Source organism: Symsagittifera roscoffensis, chromosome 5, assembly GCF_963678635.1.
Source record: "Symsagittifera roscoffensis chromosome 5, txSymRosc1.1, whole genome shotgun sequence".
NCBI classification, from domain to species: domain Eukaryota; kingdom Metazoa; phylum Xenacoelomorpha; order Acoela; family Convolutidae; genus Symsagittifera; species Symsagittifera roscoffensis.
The window spans coordinates 42,709,830-42,730,008 of record NC_087066.1 but is presented as its reverse complement, the minus strand read 5'-3'; the positions used below and the strand labels follow the sequence as shown (position 1 = coordinate 42,730,008).

The 20,179-nt window shown below is 35.3% G+C and overlaps 3 protein-coding genes across 5 annotated transcripts in view; all 3 read right to left on the bottom strand.

Annotated features, from left to right (window-relative positions):
* The window catches only part of LOC134846278 (histone-lysine N-methyltransferase, H3 lysine-79 specific-like), a 257,501-nt gene that overhangs the window by 38,524 nt on the left and 198,798 nt on the right, over positions 1-20,179 (bottom strand). The window lies entirely within an intron of this gene.
* On the bottom strand, positions 82-1,371 carry LOC134845655 (NAD-dependent protein deacetylase sirtuin-7-like). Its single transcript, XM_063862673.1, has one exon. It carries the CDS (start codon positions 1,338-1,340, stop codon positions 174-176), a length of 1,167 nt encoding a protein of 388 aa, XP_063718743.1. The 5' UTR covers positions 1,341-1,371; the 3' UTR covers positions 82-173.
* Positions 2,088-19,761, bottom strand: LOC134845654 (GPI mannosyltransferase 3-like). Its single transcript, XM_063862672.1, has 5 exons — positions 19,380-19,761; positions 11,807-11,977; positions 8,717-8,931; positions 8,031-8,278; positions 2,088-2,702 (listed from the first exon to the last, which is right to left on the bottom strand). Exons 1-5 carry the CDS (start codon positions 19,753-19,755, stop codon positions 2,192-2,194), a joined length of 1,521 nt encoding a protein of 506 aa, XP_063718742.1. The 5' UTR covers positions 19,756-19,761; the 3' UTR covers positions 2,088-2,191.

Here is a 20,179-nt window from a genome sequence, read left to right as displayed (position 1 = left end):
ATGCAGACTATTTACTCTTAGGCAAAAAAAAACATTTGCTAGATCCATACAAAAACAACAAAAAATAAGTTTGAATTCATGATTAAAATTGAACAAAATAAAAAGTACAAAGTTGATGAAGAGAAATACATAAAACAGAAAAGAGTACTTTAAAACTGAAAATTGGAAGAAGTTTACTTCTTTGCGGCGTGTACTCTGTTTAGAATAACTCGCATCCATCCGGGAACATAACCCTTCGACTTGGCTATTTGACTTTCATTATAAATATCAGGAGTCGAAGGCATCCCATCTGCACCTTTAAAGCCCTCGAACTGATCACAAGCGAGTTGCAGCAGCAAATCATTTTTCACGCTATATTCGCCCGGCTGAATTTCTAGCCTTTCACACAGTAACTTCATAACTTGATCACAATTGCCATTGACTTTGAGTTTACATATTTTATCTTTTGTTGTCCAACCGAGGTTTATGATGACTAATCTCTTTTTCTCGACTCCAGGACTTCGCCAGAGTCGTTTGTAGCACTTAATGATATCCATTCTTGATCCCATACATACAACTAGATCTGCTTTTTGGGCTAAAGGGTCAACTTTCACCCAGTTTTGAGGGTAGTCGGTAGTGTTATACTCGTCCCTGTGAACGACTGTATCGCGAAGACGACTTTTGCATTCTGGACATACACGACTTGTGAGATGTTTTCGGAAACTCGTGTTTTCAGTAACGTCAAAACGTCGATAAAACACGCGCTGAGGCTGACATTCAGTACACGCTTCCGTGAACATATTGCCATGGATTTCTGATAACTTTTCAGGGGGAATTCCAGACCTTAAATGAAGACCGTCACAGTTTTGCGAAACAACATGTTCGATTAAACCCTGAGCTACCAGAGCCTGTATGCACATATGCGAAACAGTAGGTTTCATTAAAGCAAAAGGAGATTTTTCTGAATTGGTTAAATAGTTTTTGACTGTATCCGTATTTGTCCAGGCACCACATTCCCGAGACCGGAAGTCGGGAAGTCCTGATGATGTTGAGATACCTGCTCCCGTGTAAATCAGACAACACGAACTGTTTCTGATGAGCCCAGCTAATTGGTCAATTTTTTTAGCCAATAGCGAATCACTGTCAACTTCGATATTTTGTCGTGATATGCTTAACTGCTTGGAACGTTTAGACTGCATGATATTTTTGACAATTTCAGATGAAGCATCTAAGAGCTTCAACTCGGACTCATTTAATGAATCTCTTGGCTTGTTAATTAGTTTAACTACTTCTTTTCTGTGCTTTTTCTTCAGCTCTGTTAAATTGGCCTGGTTAGGCGGTCGCTTCCGTAACTCAATCATTTATAATATGAGGAACTAGATTCCCAAACTACATCTAAAAATTAAATAACTCATTAGCCACTGAAATAGCTCGCAATCGAATATTTTCAGAACATCGTTCAAGTGCAATAAGCAACACTGGATTCGGGAAACTTTAGGAAATATCAAGTGATTTTGTAGACCTTTTTTTAAGGTCGACCAAATTGATTTTCTGAGCTTTCCAAATCACTTTAAAGGCCCTATTTTGCGCCGACGGAATTTTGAAAAAAAAGCCAAAAAAGGCGTTTTAAGGCACTTTTTGGAAAATTTTGACCAAAAAAAAACAGCGGTTTTTTTGGCGCGCGCTCCCCCCTCAAAATTACTATTTATTGGCGCCTTAAGAAATTTCAGGTTCCGTCAGCCAAAAAAATATCTCAAAATAGTATAAAGGGGGGACACTTTGGGTCGGTAGGGGGAGGGCGTCCACCCTGCCCCCCTAAATCTGCTGGTGTATTGTACTCTTCGGTTATAATTCGCTTCGGTTACATTTTTATATCTTAACGAAGCGAATTAACCTAAAGCTGCTCATTTGACTTCGGAAACCAATTGCGGAATCACTTCAACTCGTTAAAAGAGTATCAGAAAGCTAATTAATGTGAAATGCAAGTTTCGGACCAATAAAGATGTTCCAGGTCACCAATATTGCCAACAATTTGGCATTAACTATACATAGGTCACTCAAAATTGCGTTAAGTTGGTTCATACAAAGTGTCAGCGAAAAACTGTCAGTTCTGAAAAAGCAGGTCAATTCACAATGTACAAATTAGCTTCATATCAATCTCATCAATTACATCAAAATAATTGCACTAGGAAGATCAATTCTGATCGTCATGTCATAAATTATTTGTGGATGCCAGAACAAGTAAAATTTTACTTTGTCCGTCATTCTCATCAGCAAAATGAGAGTAATGGAAATATTTATCAATAAAAAATCCATCACGATTCAGCAAATCCTCTATCAAAGGATAAACATAGTCAAACATAACCAAGTACGAAAAATTTGCAAAGGTATTTTCGGAGCCAAAATTTTCAACTGTCCACTCACGAGGGTCTTTTATGAACTGTTGCGTTTCCGTCAAATAGTCTGGCTTCTGGTCCAAATTTGGCCTGCAATCTAAACTTCGGATTGTCAAATTATGGATATGCATGTGAGTTCTTCCAGGCAGAGTGTAGCATGGTGTTAAGATTGCAGCTGAAGGCGCTATGGTGTTTTTAAGTCGGATGTTCAAGTAGTGTGCCGCAAATATTGATCCTGACTGGTGATAGATGCTCAAGTAGAGAGTGACTATTGCGTTTACTGAAGCTAGACTCCATCTGCATAGATTCTGCACGCGGTAGGATGCACTGAAACAAGCAGAAACAAACAGCCATCACACAGTTGGGAAAGTGTTAATGAAATCATGAGAAACCGAAAAAAAATTGCGAACAATTTTTTTTTTTAATTTCAACTTCGAAATAGAAAAGATAAAAAAGGAAGTTAACTGAATAAATCAAATAACCAGGCAGCAAATAAATGCTTGAGCTCACAAATAAGTTAATTTACATAGCACATACTTTAGGGCAAAATATTGTCTTTTTACTGGTAGACTATTTGCACAAAATAAAATTCAAAATAAGACCGTTAAAAGTTACATCATTGTTCTGCTACTTGCACAGGGTAAAGTTGAAAACAAAGCCATTGTTAAAAACTACATCATTGTTACCCTCGAAACTACTAGAAAAAATCAGCTTAGTTGCGTATTAAAATTAAAACACAGAGGCGAAGTTGCACTTCGCATAAACAAGCAAAAATATGACCGATAACACTACTGGGAAAAACAGAGGGAGTAAAACTTTGATTCATCAAAACTTCTTGGGAGACGCACGCCAATTATGACGCATAAGCAGTACCAGTCAAACTGAAAAAAGTGAAATTTACCAACTAACATGCTTCAATTTATAGAGCAGTCTATGGCGCGGTAAAAAAACATAAAAAATTAAATGTAACTAGCATTAACGCACCTCCGGTACTCATAATAAACCGCATTTATTGGAATTAGATCTGCATTCTTTGAGTGTACTCTGACTGCATCCAATTACAAGGATCGTAATTACAATTATTGCAAAGTTTTTTGTTGAAATTTTGTATACAAATTTTGAAGAACCATAAAATTTTGTGAAGTTTTTTATCTCTGAAAAATTTGAAAAAAAATCCTAAAAAATCGTCATATCCCAAAAACTACAAGGATTTGAGCAGCCATAATCAGAGACAAGATTCGCAGCCCCTGAGGGTACCCTCACACTATCCAACAACAGGAATGAGATCTTCAACGGTTAGGAATTTTGTAAAATCTAAGTTTTTGAAATCTTTTTGAAAAAATCATAAAAAACGTCATATCTCGAAAACTACAAGGATTTGAGCAGCCATAATTAGAGGCATGAATCGCAACCCCTGAAAGTGCCCTTACAATATCCAACAACAGGAATGATATCTTCAATGTTGTGGAATTTTTTAACATCTAAGTTTTTTCTAAGTTTAACATCTAAAAAAATTTCTGAGAAAATCTTAAAAAACTTCGCATCTCGATAACTACAAAGATTTGAGCAGTCATAGAGACAAAAATCGCAACTCCTGAGAGTACCTTGACAGAGCCTCACCACAGAGATGCGAATATCAAATTTTGTGAAATTTTTACATCTAATTTTTCTGCAAAAATTTTGAAAAATCCTAAAAACGTCATATCTGGAAAACTACAAGAATTTGAGCAGCCATAATCAGAGGCAAGATTCCCAAGCCCTAACAGTACCCTCACATAATCCAACAACAGGAATGAGATTTTCAAAGTTTTGGAATTTTTTAAATTTTAAGTTTTTGAAAAAATCATAAAAAACGTCATATCTCGAGGTTGAGAAGTGATTTGGAGAGTACGCTGACATCACCCAACTACAGAGTGAGAATTTCAAAAATTGAGACACTTTTTTAAAATTAAATTATCTAGAAGTTTTTTAAAAATCTCGAAAATTGCGTATCTCGTAAACTAAAAGGATTTGGTTATTCATATTTCGCAAAACCTGGGAAAAATCTGACAACCTGGGATTTTCCAGGTTTTTGAGGCCAGAATTGACAGCATCTGGGAGAAAACTGACAACATCCCAATATTAGGTTGCTTACTTCAATCTTGATGAAATAAACACTAAAATTAAACTGGAAAATCGAAAAAAAAAACATTAACCATAGCAATATACGATATACCTTAAACGTGAAAAAATTCTTTTAATAAAGAAACAAAAATATTACGTTGAAAAATCCTAAAGATGGCGATAGAGTGAAGGCGTCATATGAAGATGGCGATATAATGAAATTTTTTATTTTAATTTTAGATTTTTTTGTGATACATTTGTGATACATTTAGCTCCTAGTAATAAATCAATTACGGCAAATAAGCTTCCTTCAACCAATTTGAATTAAATACTATGATTAAATTTCCGCTTACGCGTTAATAGCACGAAATATATCGTGCGTTAATTGTCCCAAATTGGCCAACATGACAATTTTAAAAATCCCATAATTTTATTTAAAATAATCACAGGTGAAAAATTTTTCCATAATTAAGCTCAGGACAACAATACTTTTTGAATGATAAGAAATCGAATGACATTTAAAAAGTCGAAATTTGTCTGAAGAAAAAACCACTCCGAGCACAATTATTCCGTTACTTTCGTTAGGAAAGTCAAAACAATAATAGTCAATGTCTAAAATCCTTAGCATTGGCTGTACTTAGTAGCTGGTTACTGATCAAAGTGAACACTTTCAAAATGAACTCATTTTATCGCAATAATATTTGCGTCGCAACAACATTTGCGACTTCGGTTGGAAAAAATATGTAGTTCATACTATAACACAAGCATTGCTTGTGTGGAGATATCGTCAAACTAGAATTTTTTTAGAAAACTTCGAACACGTCATTTGCACCTTGTATTTATATTTTCTGAAATTTTTTCAATTGTCCGTTTTATGATATATTGGTATGAATTAGCCGACGGGAAAATTTCTAGTCTGTGGAAATTGTTGAAAACTTAGCATTTCGTTCTATATGCATTTCGTTTTTTTCTTATTTCAGTTTTACAGTAGAAAGAAGGTTGCACACACAATTTACGACTTCGAGTAACAATACAATCTGAGATAAAATTACGAGGTGTAATAGTTTCTGCTGTGTATTGTAACAGTTTACGAGCATATAGTATACATCTTCGATTGCTGGAACAAGCTGTCTCTGGGAAACCTAAATGGTTTATTGTAAATTATGCTAAGCGCGCGTTTTTGGAGTAACAAAAAATAGGTTGTACAACATTTTTAGAAACGTTACCATAAACAATCATACCATACTCTATAATCGGTTTAACGTAGCAATTATAGTTCTTAATTCTCTGAGATTGATTTAAATATTGTTTGGAAAATCTTAAAAACCCTACCAATTTCGAAATTCTGTTGCACACAGTTAACACGTGGTATTGAAAAAACAATCGATTATCTATATGTTAACCAAAATATTCTACCCAATCCACTTCCGTTATTGTGTATCCATCAAATACAACTTTTTTTGAGCGATTTGCATTGATTTTCAAAAAATAAGTTTTCGAAATATTAAGACTCAGACGATTGACTTCCATTCTAGAAGAAAATTTTGAAAGCACTTCTTTTATTAAAAGTTTCGGGTCCTATTTTGAATAAACAGTTACACAGCTATCATCTGCATGCAAACCCACAGATGTATTTGGTGTCGAAAAACAACTCGCCATGTGATTAATAAATAATATGAAAAGTAGAGGACCCAAAATTTAACCCTGCGGAACTTCTATCGATATAAATAAAGTCTTAGAAGTTTTCTTCCCAATAGCAACGAATTGTTTACGTTTACTGAGATAAGAACTAATTAGGTCGCCAACAAATCCCCTGATGCCCATACAGTTAAGCTTAAATACGATTATTTTGTGATTGATTGTATCAAAAGCTTTACTTAAATTTAAAAAAACGCTGCAAACTTTATAACCTTCGTCAATTTTCTTCATGATGGACTCTGTCAATTTTAGATCTCCTTGGAGCGATGAAAGTTTTAGCCAAACCCAAACTGGGAATCGCATAAGATTTTCTTATCAATTAAAGATGTTATTCTGAGGGATAATGATTTCTCTAGAACTTTACTGAGGGCACTCAGATGTGATAATGGTCGGTAATTAGATGTCTTTGACTTGTCACTAGACTTATGAATCGGAACATTTTTTGCAATTTTGAAAGAAGCGGGGAAACAACCTTGGCTATAGCATTTATTAAAAAGAACAGATAATTATTCCGATAGAACGGGAGATGAAAGTTTCAAAAAAATGCTGTTGATGCCGTCAACACCTTCAGCGGTTGAATTATTTAATGATTTAATTATTTCAAAAATTTCTGAATTTCCCACAGGGAAGAGGAACAGGGAACTTGTTAATTCTGGCAAAGCGGTTGAAAACGAAATATTTTTTTATTTTTTGTTCTGTATATTTTGTATTTTTTGTTTTGTATATCCTTTCCTATGCTTGAAAAATATTCGTATGTTTGTTTTGCATCTAACTGAGAGTTTTTTTTATGTTAGGTTCACGCAGTCTCTTAATATACTTGAGAACTCCTTGTCTTGTTTTTTGACTTTTAGTAATCTATCAATTTTAACACTCTGATACGCTTTTTGAGTATCCGCTATCAGTTTGTTTCTGATTTCGAACGCTTTTGTAGCGTTCATTGTCAGCCGTAAATTTAGTACGCATAAAAATTTTTTGCATTTTTTTCCTTTAGCGAACAAGGTTTCTTATCGCGCTGTTATATCATGTTGGAGCATTTCTTGGAGCTTTTTCAAACCAAAATTATCGAGCATTCTTTTTTTTAGAAGTCATTAACAGGATATTCAAAAAAAAACATTAAATTCACGTGAACATAAATGAACTAACTTTTTCATTACAGACATTGTTCTCAATTCGTAGACTCAAATAGGAATGAATTTTTCCGCTCAGAGAACCTGAAAACGGATCTATAAATCCAATGGTGATATTGTGGAAGTTTTTAATTTAATTAAAGGTCAGTTTGTGAGCTTTAATGTAACTTCTACCTAAAAACTACTATTCTTTATGATTATTAATCCGACTTTCGTAACGATTGTAACGGAATAATTGTGATCGGGGTGTTTTTTTTCTTTCAGACAAAATTCGACTTTTTCTCTTGTCATTTTTGACGGAATTTTTTATCATTCAAACGGTATTGCTATCCTGAGTTTAAATTTGAAAAGATATTTCACATGTACTCATTTTTTGTAAAGCTATAGTGGTTTGAAGATTGCCATTTTGGGACAACTAAGGCGCGATGATATATTTCGCGCTAATGAAGCGTAAGCGGAGATTTAATCCGTCTTAGAAATAGTTCCAAATTTTTGAAGCTTATTTGCAATAATTGATTTACAATTAGGAGCGAAACCGATAACTTCGACCTTTGTATGGCGTGTGTGGGGGGATCATTTTCACAAAAAAAAAACTCAAATTTAAATTTGTTTTTCATTTTTTTTATTAAATTTTTTCTTGTTATTACAGCTCAATAGACCTTAAAAAAGGCAGTCGAAACATTCAGGGATTGGCCCTGATACGAGCAGTCATGTTATTATTTCGTACCAGTTAGCGAAATAGTAGGCAGCGTAGACCAACATGAGAGGCAGCACTGGTAGAATGAATCTCATCTCCTTGTGAGGCGGAATACTGTAGAACACCACTGACAACACAATCAGATACAACATCAGCCTCGACATTCTCTTATCGCGCCAGGACTTGTAGACTCCAAGGAGGAAGAAGGGCAGAAAAGTGCCCAGGACTCCAGGAACTCCGGCGTAGATGTACCAGAACACTGAGTTCACGCCGAAGATCTGCAAATCTCAAGGCGTTTCTCATAAAATCACTCGTCAAAATAAGCATATCTCACAAAAATTATTACTGATCATTTTTGCAAGCTCATAGGAAACCAAAACTACCTTGAAATAAAATTTTTAGGTTTCATCTGCTTTGTTAGGAGCTTCGAAAGAGGATCAATCATATCATTGGCAATATTCGCCAATTTCAGAGACGATATTCTGTTTACAAACTTGACCTAACAAAACATCCACTTTAGCTCTATTTAACAATACTCCGTGAATACACCCAAAGCCACGAAATATCTTCAAAAACGAGAACCAAAATAATCAACCTGAACAAGGAAAATCCAATCAAGATGTGTTTTCTCATTTACTTTTATAAAAATTCAAGTGATGCACTCCAGGACAATTATTGTAGAACGATGTACATTAAACACTAAGAATGAAACTGACTTTGTTGCTATCAGACAGAAAATTGAACTTGACGAAGTTCCACAATGGAAACACAGTAGTGCCACCTCCGTACAGGGCAGAGTCAATTGCCACTTGACAGATCAAAGCATTTATTCCGACCACTCCCATTTGGAACACCATCGTTGCTTTGAAGTCCAGATTCCACAGGCAGTACAAGGACATTGGAACACTCAAAATGGCTGATGTAGGACGAGCTAAACAAAGCCAAGGTTTCAGAATAAGTTCAAATGAAGTCAAGAGCCAGATTCCAAAAAATGACAGGTAAGCTGAGGCAATTTTAAGCACATAAATAAATATATTACAGGTTTTTCCTTTTAGTTGCAGGCATAAGCTGAGCGAATTCCAAGCACAGATAAAAATTGCATACCCCACTGAAAAACTAAAATGTTTTCCAATAGTTGCAACAAAGCCTAAAGCTTTTCGGCAATGTTTTGATTACAAAAAAGAGTGAAAAATAAGACTTAATGAGTATCTTGGAATGAGTAAAAACAGTGAATGGCAGTAAATACTATTTTTTTGGCTGGACGTTCGTAACAAGCCACGATCCGTTAAGGGAGAAAATTCGAATTGCATTTAAGCGAGAATTAGTATCAAGCGACGATTCGTATGAAGCGCGAAAAGTTTTTATCTGATTTTATTTCATATTGAAAAATTATAGGAAACAAAAAATTGAATAGACATTGAAAACAACTAAGCAGATTAGAAATACGGTGTTAAACACTTATCCCTGCAGGGTGTATATTGTTGTTCTGATACGTTTGCGATATTTCAGACAACCGCAACTGTACTTTCTGATACGTTGCTGTCTGTGGTGCCTTTTCTCCTGATTCTATTGGCACTCGCTTATTCTCGACTAAGGTTTACTTTCGTTTAAATTTTTAATAAATATATGGATAGCTGGGGGGCTGTCACCGCATCCCTTTGTGAAACGCACACGATCAGAATTCTACCGAGTTGTAATTCAGACCAATGAAACAGGCTGGCCATCAATTTCTCAAAAAAATATAGACCTTCAAGAAACGATAGAATAAAATGATAAATTTGCCCAATTTTTCAGCGCCGCAGGCTAAATTTTGAAAAAAAAAAAACGTTTTAGGCACTTTTGGAAAATTTTGACCACAAAATCGCGTTTTTTCGGTGCGCGCTCCCCCCTCAAAATTAGTCTATACTGGCGCCCAAGGCACCTTTACAAAAATTTTAGGGTCAGTCAGCCAAAAATGGATATCTCAAAATAGTACAAAGGGGGACCCTTTGTGTCGACAGGGGGTCGAATCCCTGAGGATGGTCTCTACAATATAGACTTCAAAAAAATTATAGACCAAATAATGAATTTTATACACCAGTCTATAAATATAAACCAAGTGGCCAGCCTGCACTGAAAATGGGAAGGAACTTTGTCTTCGATGTATTTAAGCTTTCCACACAAATTAGAACCTACCCACTTCAAATTTCACAATAATTTCAATAATTATTGTTTATCAACTCTTAATTTGGTGGTGACAAAAGTTCTAAATAGGGCTGCGGTGGCGTCCCTCATGCTTTATGGACCGAATGCTTGAAATTAATTTTCGCTTACTTTCAGCCAATCAGAATTGAGTATTCAAAATCTCAAAGTAAATCGCGAAAATCTCGAAGTAAGAAAATAAATCCAGGCCATTAGTGTTAATAATGACCGATTAGATAATAAGCAGATGAGTTTTCAAGACTGAAAAATTCTTATGATTTTGACCTCACAAATCTTGTTGATTATCTGAATAGTATTGAGGTTAAAACCCGCAATTTGTAATATTTTTGATTATTTTCCACTGATTTAATACATTTTCTGTTAATATTGACTTCGATTTTGTGAGAAAGGCATTAAGCCAATAGAAACGCTTAGCGATTTTGATTGGTTGAAATTTTTCAAGCATTTGGTCCTTCAAGCATGAGAACCCTCCCCTAGGGCTGCGAATCTTCTGACATTTGATTTTCTTAGCACAAAACGCTAGTTTTCAAGTTCAAGTTATTGTGTTGCAATCCGGCCTCTGACCTTGATCTTCGATATTTCCTCACAATAAAAAAATGATTGGTTTGTTATTCAGAAAATTTTTGATGAAGTTTTAAATTTTGAGAGCCAAAAGGCAGATAAGTTTTGAGACTGAAACTGATTTGTAGTTGCGGATGTCTTGTTGGTATCTTCAGGTTCTTTAGATTTGACCTCATTTCTACATTTCTACAAAAATTTGGAATAAAAATTATAAAAATTAATATATTTTTTTTTTGATATTTTAATTTTGATTCATTAAATTGAATTGATTGAAATTATGTTCAAAAGCAGGCTTAAAGTGGCCATCATTTAAGCTGTTCGCTTATCACCTCCATGATTTTTATTTTGTTAATTTCCAATTATGTACAATTAACTAATTATGTGCAATTAACTTAAGTTATACTGCTTGCTGCAAATATATACTGGAGAAAAAATATTTCTTTATTAAGGACAATGAAAAATTTTTCCATTGGCTGATATTAATAGTTTCAAATTGGGTTTTGAAACTTGGTTTCCGACCTGAGACTTACTGTCAATTAAAAATAGCCAACAGCTAGTTGGAAAAGAGTCGATGAACGAAAAAAAAAAACAGAAGAGAAAAAGAGACTTCTTTTTGAAAAACTTCATTTTATAATTTCAAAGTGAAAAATATCTGGCTTTACAGCTCTTGTTCGCTAAGAAACCTATAAAAAACGATGGCAACTTTTGAAACAACAAGTCGATCACTTTTTTGTGACCTTTACACTTTCGTAACGGGAGAGCGCAATTTACCTAACTTTTAGCAGATAAAATTAAATTGAATTCAAATAACGCATTTAGACTTAGAAGCATTCATTACTTTTTCTGGATTGTCGCACATACGTAGTTTTTCTAAGCACGTAGTTTTTGCTCAATCCCTCATTATGACTTGTCAACATTGCATTCATTTTGACAATTAATACAATAAACTATTTAAGCGACGTATACACTGAATTTATTTTTTTTTGCATTCAACGTGGCAGTCAAAAAATTTTGTTTACGCCATTTAAATGTAACCATCTCACCATAACATGCCAATGCACTGAAGATAAGATACTTCAAGAAATTCAATTTTCGGTTGTGCGCCTTGAAGAAGCTTTCATTCCAAGCTGGGTAGTAGGAAAATGCTATCATCATAAGCGAAGTCTCCAGCGAATTGCTCAGCGTTCTCGTGAAACAGTGGTTTGCGAATATGCCTGAAACGAACGAGAACTTAGAAATTAGCAGAATTAGTTAGAAACATAGAAACATAGCCAATACCTTTTTTTCTTAAAAAACCAAAAACCAAAAAAAATTTCTTAAAAAACCAAAAAAAAATACTCAATACCTATATAAGAGCCTTCAATACGTCACTGACTCTTAATAACTTTAAAAATCAAAAGTCGAACAGTGAAAAAATCAAATTTGATAGTGAGCAAATTTTAAGACTTTTCCCGAAAAAACCTTCTCGACCTATATAAGAGTTTCAAGACGAACGCCGACTCTTGAAAAAAAGGCCAAAAGAACATTTCGCAATCCTATGCGAAAAAAATGGCAACCCAAGAATAAACTATACAGACAGCAGGTTTTGAAAATATCTGCTGTCTTGTCTATATAACTTTTTCGTTCTTTTTGGCATCTATTCAACGGTGTGAAAGTTATTCCAAAGCCATTCAACTAAACACCGAAAAACTAACGACCAAAGTTTTGTAGATAGCAGATATTTTCAAAACCAACCGAGCTGAACTCAGCGAAAGCCGGCAATAAACAACGACAAAAACAGACTCCAAAAGCACATGAAAAAGCTTCTGGAACGTAAGTCATGCCAACTTCGAAAGCACATAAGCAGTACAAAGACACTGAGAGCACTTTTGTTAGGCCCTAATTTATGTGAGTAAGGTAAGAAAAAAATGTACTCTAGTAAAACACAAGCATCTTTCTGTAAATACCACGAAGCAAAGAATGTGCTTAAGCTACGCAGTAGATAGCTCAGTTTCCTGAATGGAGAGTAGTACTCCGCCATTACTCCAACAGGGGAGGGGTGTGGTACCACAGCAGAGGTCGGTACCGTTGGAAAAACAAAACCACCCATTGGGGTTCCGTGAGAAAAAATTATGGCTCCAAGTATCGGACCTGCGGTTTTTAACAGAGAGTAGAGTATTAAATAATGTTTTCAGAGAGTTTTGGGTTATAATAAGAAATGATCCGCAGTCCTATGAAATGAATAAAATATAGGCGATGGTACTAGATGGTATACAGAAAGAGTAGGTAAGAAAATACCTGGCGTTATGTATACGCTGGATCGTTATGTATATGTTTAACTTGAGCTTTCCAACTCTTCAATTAACTAGCGGTACATCTGAATCAAAGAAATTGGTGTTTGCTGGTAAATATTCGGTGTAAAAGTCAACTTGGAGAAAACATGAAGCAAAAATGAATAAATTCTGAAAAACTTGTTGGGACAGATTGTGAAATGTTAGGAAAGCATTTCCAGTGGATGAGATCCGATTTGGGTTATTATAATTAGGATCTGAAAATCAATTTGGTAATCTGTTATAGCAAAATGGTACGCTTTCAAAAACCAATGGTTACAATAGCAGACTTAGAGATAATCGAAGAAATTTATCTTACCTTTAAAAAACCTTACCCTGAAAACACTGGTCAGCTTGTTCTCTATTTTACAACTCAAATGAGACTTACTATGAAAATACTTTGGAACTCAGACTCTACGGTGGCTTGATAAGTATTGACAATTCATCGATGGATAACTTTGTGATTCAAAAATTTTGCGTCATGCAATTCTACATGACATAGCGGGGTTCGTTGAAGACAATTGCCATGAAGGACCTTCATATTCGTATATGTTACCCTAGAAGTGCAATATCAGCTTGATTGGACATTAATCGTGAATGGTGTTCTGCATGTACATCAAAATTTTCAAGAGGTAGTTTTAACATTTACTAGAATGTTGAGTGAAAAATCAGTCGAAATGAAGGCTTCCGTTATAACAAAAACAAAATCATAGTGAAAGAACTCGCAATAGAAACAAACGCTTACACTGACAGTCTAACCTTTTTTTACCACCACGTCATTTTTCACTGATAACACAATAAGAACGAAGCTTTTAATTACTTAACCAATTATTTATACGGTATTGTATGGAAGGATGAAGAATACTCCTTCACTCATTCGAACCAAAATACTTCAGAGTGTAGTGCTGCGAAATCCAAACTCAACCTTATACGCAAAGGGTAGAGAAAAGACTAAGTTGCCAGATTATCTAAACAGGGAAACTGAAAACTTGGAGGATAAAGGGTGTCCAAGAGTGGAAGATAGTGATTACACGTAGGGCATAATTTTGGTGACCTGCAGGTGATTAAAATAAATTTAGTTGGCGGCGTTCGCCCAGTCCGGAGAGGCATTATCAAAAATAGGGTGAAATAAAGCCTTGTAAATTAAACGTAGGATTTCTTTAGACTGACCCAAGAGGAGCCTGCTAACGCCTTCAGCACTATCGTGTGACGAACCTTGTCAGCAGATCTTTAGCAGTGAGCTGCAAAGCAAAGGGTAGGGTAAAAAACCCCTACAATTCTCGGATTTCTATTAAGATGGAGAAGCTCGTTGTTTAAAAAGACAGTTAGAGTTCTGTTAAATTCTTCGTGGCAGGGCGAAAGCAAGGTAACTGATCCTTTAGGACACAATATCTAGCTTACGGGAGATGAGAAATTTAAGAGGTGGTGCAGATAATTATTTGGTGAACGTGATGCTGCCTCAACGTCGGAGTTTTGGGTGAAGGGGTGGAAATCATCAGCGTATGAGGTGAGTCGAACATTTTTAGGGGCGGAGAGGCGTCATGGTCGTAAGAATCTTTAAAAAATCGGTGATAAAAACAGAGCCCTGGGGAACTCCAGAAGGAACAATTTCTTGGTTTGATACTTTGTTGTTAAAAATGTTTGTGGCTTGTCGGTCACATAAATAGTTGCTCGGCCAGCGAACTATACCTCATGGCAGCGGTGTTCATGATTGAGTTCCACTAGTGTTCTATGACATACCATATCAAATGTCTTTAAAAGATCAAGTGTGGTGAGAACAGTACGTAGGGGAGGGCGGTTTTGATTGAAAACATCAGTGAGAAAAAATTCAAGGGTGGAGAGTTTGGTTGTGATGGTGTAGAATGCGCGGAAACCGTGTTGGTGTGTGGCATTTGGGAGGTGCTTTATTAAAAGGCGATAGATGAGCCTCTCTAAAATTTCGAAGAGGATCACAGTAGTGAAATAGGCCTGTATGATGTGGAAACTTTATGGTCTTTTATCAGATTTGGGCAGGGGATTACCTTGGAGTTTTTCCACATTTTGGTGATAAAATTATAAGACAGCGAAATGTCAAGCAAATAAGTCAAGTGCAAGAGGTCCGAGGTGTTAAAGGTGGACAATGGAAAGTCCATCCGGACCGATTGCGTGTCAGGGTTTGCTATCCGCAATAGTTTGTTTAGTTTTTTGGGGAGAGAAAGACGGGTTATCAGACAGAGAAAATTTGGCAATTTTGCGTTTAGTTTTCCTGAATAACTTGTCGGAGGCATGATTCCTAGAAGTTGCAAATTGCTTACTAAAGGCTTCTGCTATATAAGTGTTCGAGGTTATAGTTTGAGCCAAATTGAATGGGGTGCCTGCCTACCCCAGGACTGGATCCAATTAGTGAGCAAAATTTCTGAGATCATCTGTTTTTTATGATGTAATGAGTTTTATGAGATTATTTTATAGTATCATTGTGGCAAAATACAGATTTGCTATCCTAAAACCCATTAAACTCATACAAAAGCCAAACTTTATCAAAAAATGGTATGTTTCAACCGTTGGAAGGCGAATGCAGACGCCAAAGCTATTCAAAAATGGTATGCCGCAACCGTTGGAAGCCTATAATTTTTCACAAAATGGCAACTTCAATTGAAGACGAAAGACGAGTCATGACTTGATTTCAAAGTAAACTGAATCTGGAGAAAAGAAATGGAATCTTGAGAGGAACATTTAGCAGATTGTTTTTCAATGTTGAAATCTCTAACCTACTTGCAAAATGATTTCCAAAAACCATCAAACGTCTTCAAATAGCACGATAGCATAAAATATCAAAACACCAACAATGTATAAAAAGTCGAGAACAGCTCATTCGTGCCTTTATTTTGTCCCACATTTTATTTTATTATTAGAAGGCGATGGAAGAGCCTCTTCACAATTTTCACAGAGGGGCACAATAGTGAAATAGGCCTGTGCCCTCAATATACATAAATTTATTTAAAACAAAGGAAGCATTTAATTAAGACGAAGATAAAAGCATCCTGAATTGTCTTTCAGAATATACCCTCCTCTAAAATAGCATTTAACGAAATTTCTATTGCTTAGATTTTTTTTAGGTCAAAACTTTTGACCTAAAAATTGCACTCCTTATGATTGTAAATTTTGTTTTGATAAAATTTATTCAGCCGCAATAAACATCATGCCGTTTTCCGCATAAATTTTGCGTCTGATTATAATGGTTTTTGTTGCGCCTTGCACTGCCTCTTCGGGTTGGCAAAAACTAAAGGCACGAATGAGCTATTCGCGACTTTGTTCATACATTGTTGGTGTTTTGATGTTTTATGCTATCGTGCTATTTGAAGACGTTTGTTATGGTTTTTGGACATGATTTCGCAAGTAGGTTAGAGATTTTAATATTGAAGAAAACATAATTTTCCTCTCAAGAGTCGATTTGCTTTCTCTCCAGATTCAATTTACTTTGATATCAAGTCATGTCTCGTCTTCAATTGAAGTTGTCATGTAGCTAAAACTTTCGGCTTCCAACGGTTGCGGTATACTATTTTTGAGTAATATTTGGCTTCTGCAATCGCTTTCCAATAAAACATACCATTTTTGGATAAAATTTGGCTTCTGTATGAGTTTTATTGGTTCTAGGATAGCAAATATGTATTTTGCCACATTGTTTTATAGTATAATCTAATAAAACCACTCATTACATCATAAAAACCAGATGCTCAGAAAAAATGATCTCATAAATTTCGCTTCACACAGAAAACAACTTTGCACACAAAGGCGACTTCCAATACAACACAAATATAGCCCGGCAAACTAGTCGGCCAAAACGGGACGAGAGAAAAAACTGATTTGGAAAATCTATTAATCAAGATTGTCATTACCTCGTCTTGATTTTGTCACGAATAAAATTCATTCTAAACAAATTGTGCCATCAAGGACATATATATGCCAATTGAGAATCAAACCCCAACTTACCAAAACGGTAACAAAGCTGACCATACCTGAGCAGACAAACGTTGAGGCAAAGTTTTAAAATAAAATCTAGCGTAACTAACGCAGCATAGCTGCTTTGGCAAACCGAGATCTCGCACATATACTGAAACGTAATGCAATTTAGACAATTAGGCTGAATAAATGGACGTACAATTTTGGTAAGTTTCACCCTCTTGTTAAACCCGTGTTGCAAACAGATTGATGAACGAAAAAAATGTCTATTTATAAAACATATGAAGAATATCAACATTGAATGCTTTCTATTTCATTGATTAAACAACTTAAAAATTAACATATCTCTAAATACCCTCGGTTTCAGATCTTCGCATTCACTCAGAAATAAGACCTCCAAATTGTCAAAATCTTAACTGCACTTTCAAATCAAAATTAGATTTCTCCAATTAGATTCTTGTTTAAGTTAATCATTTGTTTTAATTACCCAATACATTTATTGATTGGTGCGATTTAACGCTTTACCAAGTTTATTTACTTTAAAAAAACATCAGAGTTTTCGAAAAAAAATAACTTTTTAAAAGTTGAACTTAATTTTTTAAAATCTAGGTTCCAAAATTTTGTGAGATAACAAAAAAAAATTCATATCTCGGAAGCAAAAAAAAGATTGCGCAATCATACGTACAAAATCCATATGCGTAACTGGTGGATAAAAAGCCAACTCGGAAACAACTCATATCTCGAAAACTAAAATGTTTTGAGCAGTAACCTATGGAGGCAGGATTTGCAAACTCTGAAAATATTCTGACAGGAACAAACTAATGGGATGAGAATTTCAAAAAAACACTGAGCAACCCCAATTGGAGGCAAGATTTTCAACTCCAGAGAATACACTAACGGCATCCAACTTAAGATTTGGCAGTTTCAAAACCTTCAACAATATTAAAACCTTAGTTTTTTCGAAACATATTGAAAAAAGTCAAAAAATGTCATATCTCGTAAAAAGAAAAACTTGGGTATTCATATTTGGAGGCCAATTTCGAAAGTCAAGGGAGAAACATGACTGCACCCTACCACAGGGTTGCTAATTTCAAAATTGGTGAAATACATGTTGAAACGAAAAAACGCGCATTTTATGTATAGATGGCTGAACTCCAAATTTAACTACTGGCATTTAAATGCAGACACGCTCAGAATTGTCTGTTAGTTGACGAAAAATTAGATTTGGAGAAGATCATCAATTTGAGCCGTCTTATGAGGAAAAAAGTCTGTAACCGGTTGCAAGGGTAAAAAAATCTGAAGTATTACCTTCCGTATGCTTCTAAATCACACAGTTTTTCGAATAAAATCCGCATAATCTGCTTTTACACTAGGGAGAACACGCAAAATGTAGCTCTATAAAATGCAATAAAAAATAGAAACAAGTCTCAAAAAAGCCTGGAAAGAACAAAAAAATTAGTAAGAACTAATCGATAATTTATGTCTCAGAAAATTCATTCAAAAAATGGAAAGAAAAAGCTCCAGCAAGGAGAGAACCAAGCATCAGAAAAGAGGGGAAAAGGAGAACCAAAAAGGTAAGATGAGAAAAAAGAAAGCAATAAACTGCACAAGACTAGATTCGCATTTCCTCTCATAAGGCACACGGAGAGGCTTTGGAGCATGCGCACTGGAGCAACACGCACTAACCACGGACGCTTAATAAATGACAAACACTAGGCACAAATGAACCAGAGAACAGATGCTATGAAATTTCCAATGCTACAGATTGTGATTATAGCAAAAGTGCCACCAAATAATTGAAAACTTTTAATGAGCACTTCAATTTGCGAGTTCGGTTAGAAAAAAAGAAGGTTCGTACTAATACACTACTCTCGCAATCTCATTATTGTAGAGACACGCGATGAAACTCATAGCTTTAGGATTCCCGTCTAGTACTTGCAGGAAAATTATGTATTCTGGACTGCGATGACCATAGAAGAAGCGGAGCAATAAGCAGAATGGTCCATGTGCAGAATGGGTCCGAGCAGAAAAACCAAAAAATATTGACTTTTATTGGTTTATACGGGCTAATTGATAAAACAATTATTAGCATCGTCAAAAATATAAAGAAAATGAATAAATTATGCATAAACTGAATACTTTCATTAAGTTTTTTTGATTTGATAAAGCTACTCAAATTGTGCATTGAATATTCGTTTCTTTGGTAATATTGACAATTCTTATACTTAATTTACCGATTAGCTTTTAAAAATTGATTTTTCTGTTTTCTGCTCTAGGGCCCATTCTGCTCTTAGAACATTCTGCTTATTGCCTGGCCACCACCAGAATCTACTTCTTTAAACGTATATAAAAGAAGGGGCCAACCTACATGTGGATAGACAAAATGCTGTCCATGATGCAACTGGCATTCCGTACATTTGATTGACCGTGAGACAAAACATAGTTTCTGCAATCACTGACAAAAGAGCATGTTGTAAGCGTGGCAACAGAACTAACAAAATAGAAAAATCTATCGAATAATTTTGTAACAATTTAAAACCAAGCGCATAAAACAAAGGATGCATAAAACTTCGTAATTGGTGATCCCATTCCCATGTGAAATAATTTTCCCCAAAAACAAGGCTGTAGGCAACTTCTGGACCCTGATAAAACTCGTCGGGGACATCTGAAGTCATTTGTAGAAAAGCAAGAGAAAATCGAGAACAGCAGATTAAGCGAAACCACGTCATGTGTTGGTAAACCATATTCACATATCTTAAAGAAATGTAGATTAAAGTGGAGGGAGGTTTTCTCAGCAAAACATATTGGATTGTTTTGAAATGGATAAGCCTAAATTTGGTATTGGTTTAGCCTAATTGTTGAGATAAACTCATTAAATAGTTTCAAGTGATATGACGATAATGGTACGCTTTTAAGAAGGCCCGGGACGGGATTTTAGGGACAAATTTGTCAAGCCGCGATCCTCCCCTTCTACCCGGACACCCCCGCGGACCCTCAACCCTTGAAAAACCAGGTGTAATCGCTTTCATTTCTTTGTTCTTTGTTTTTAAATTCCATTTTTCTTCAACCCATTTTACAATCTATTTTTTCCTCTTGTCTTGCCTCTTTTGTACCCTGTAAAGTGAATTTCCGTGCCAAATTATAGGCCGAAATGGCTACCCAAATGGA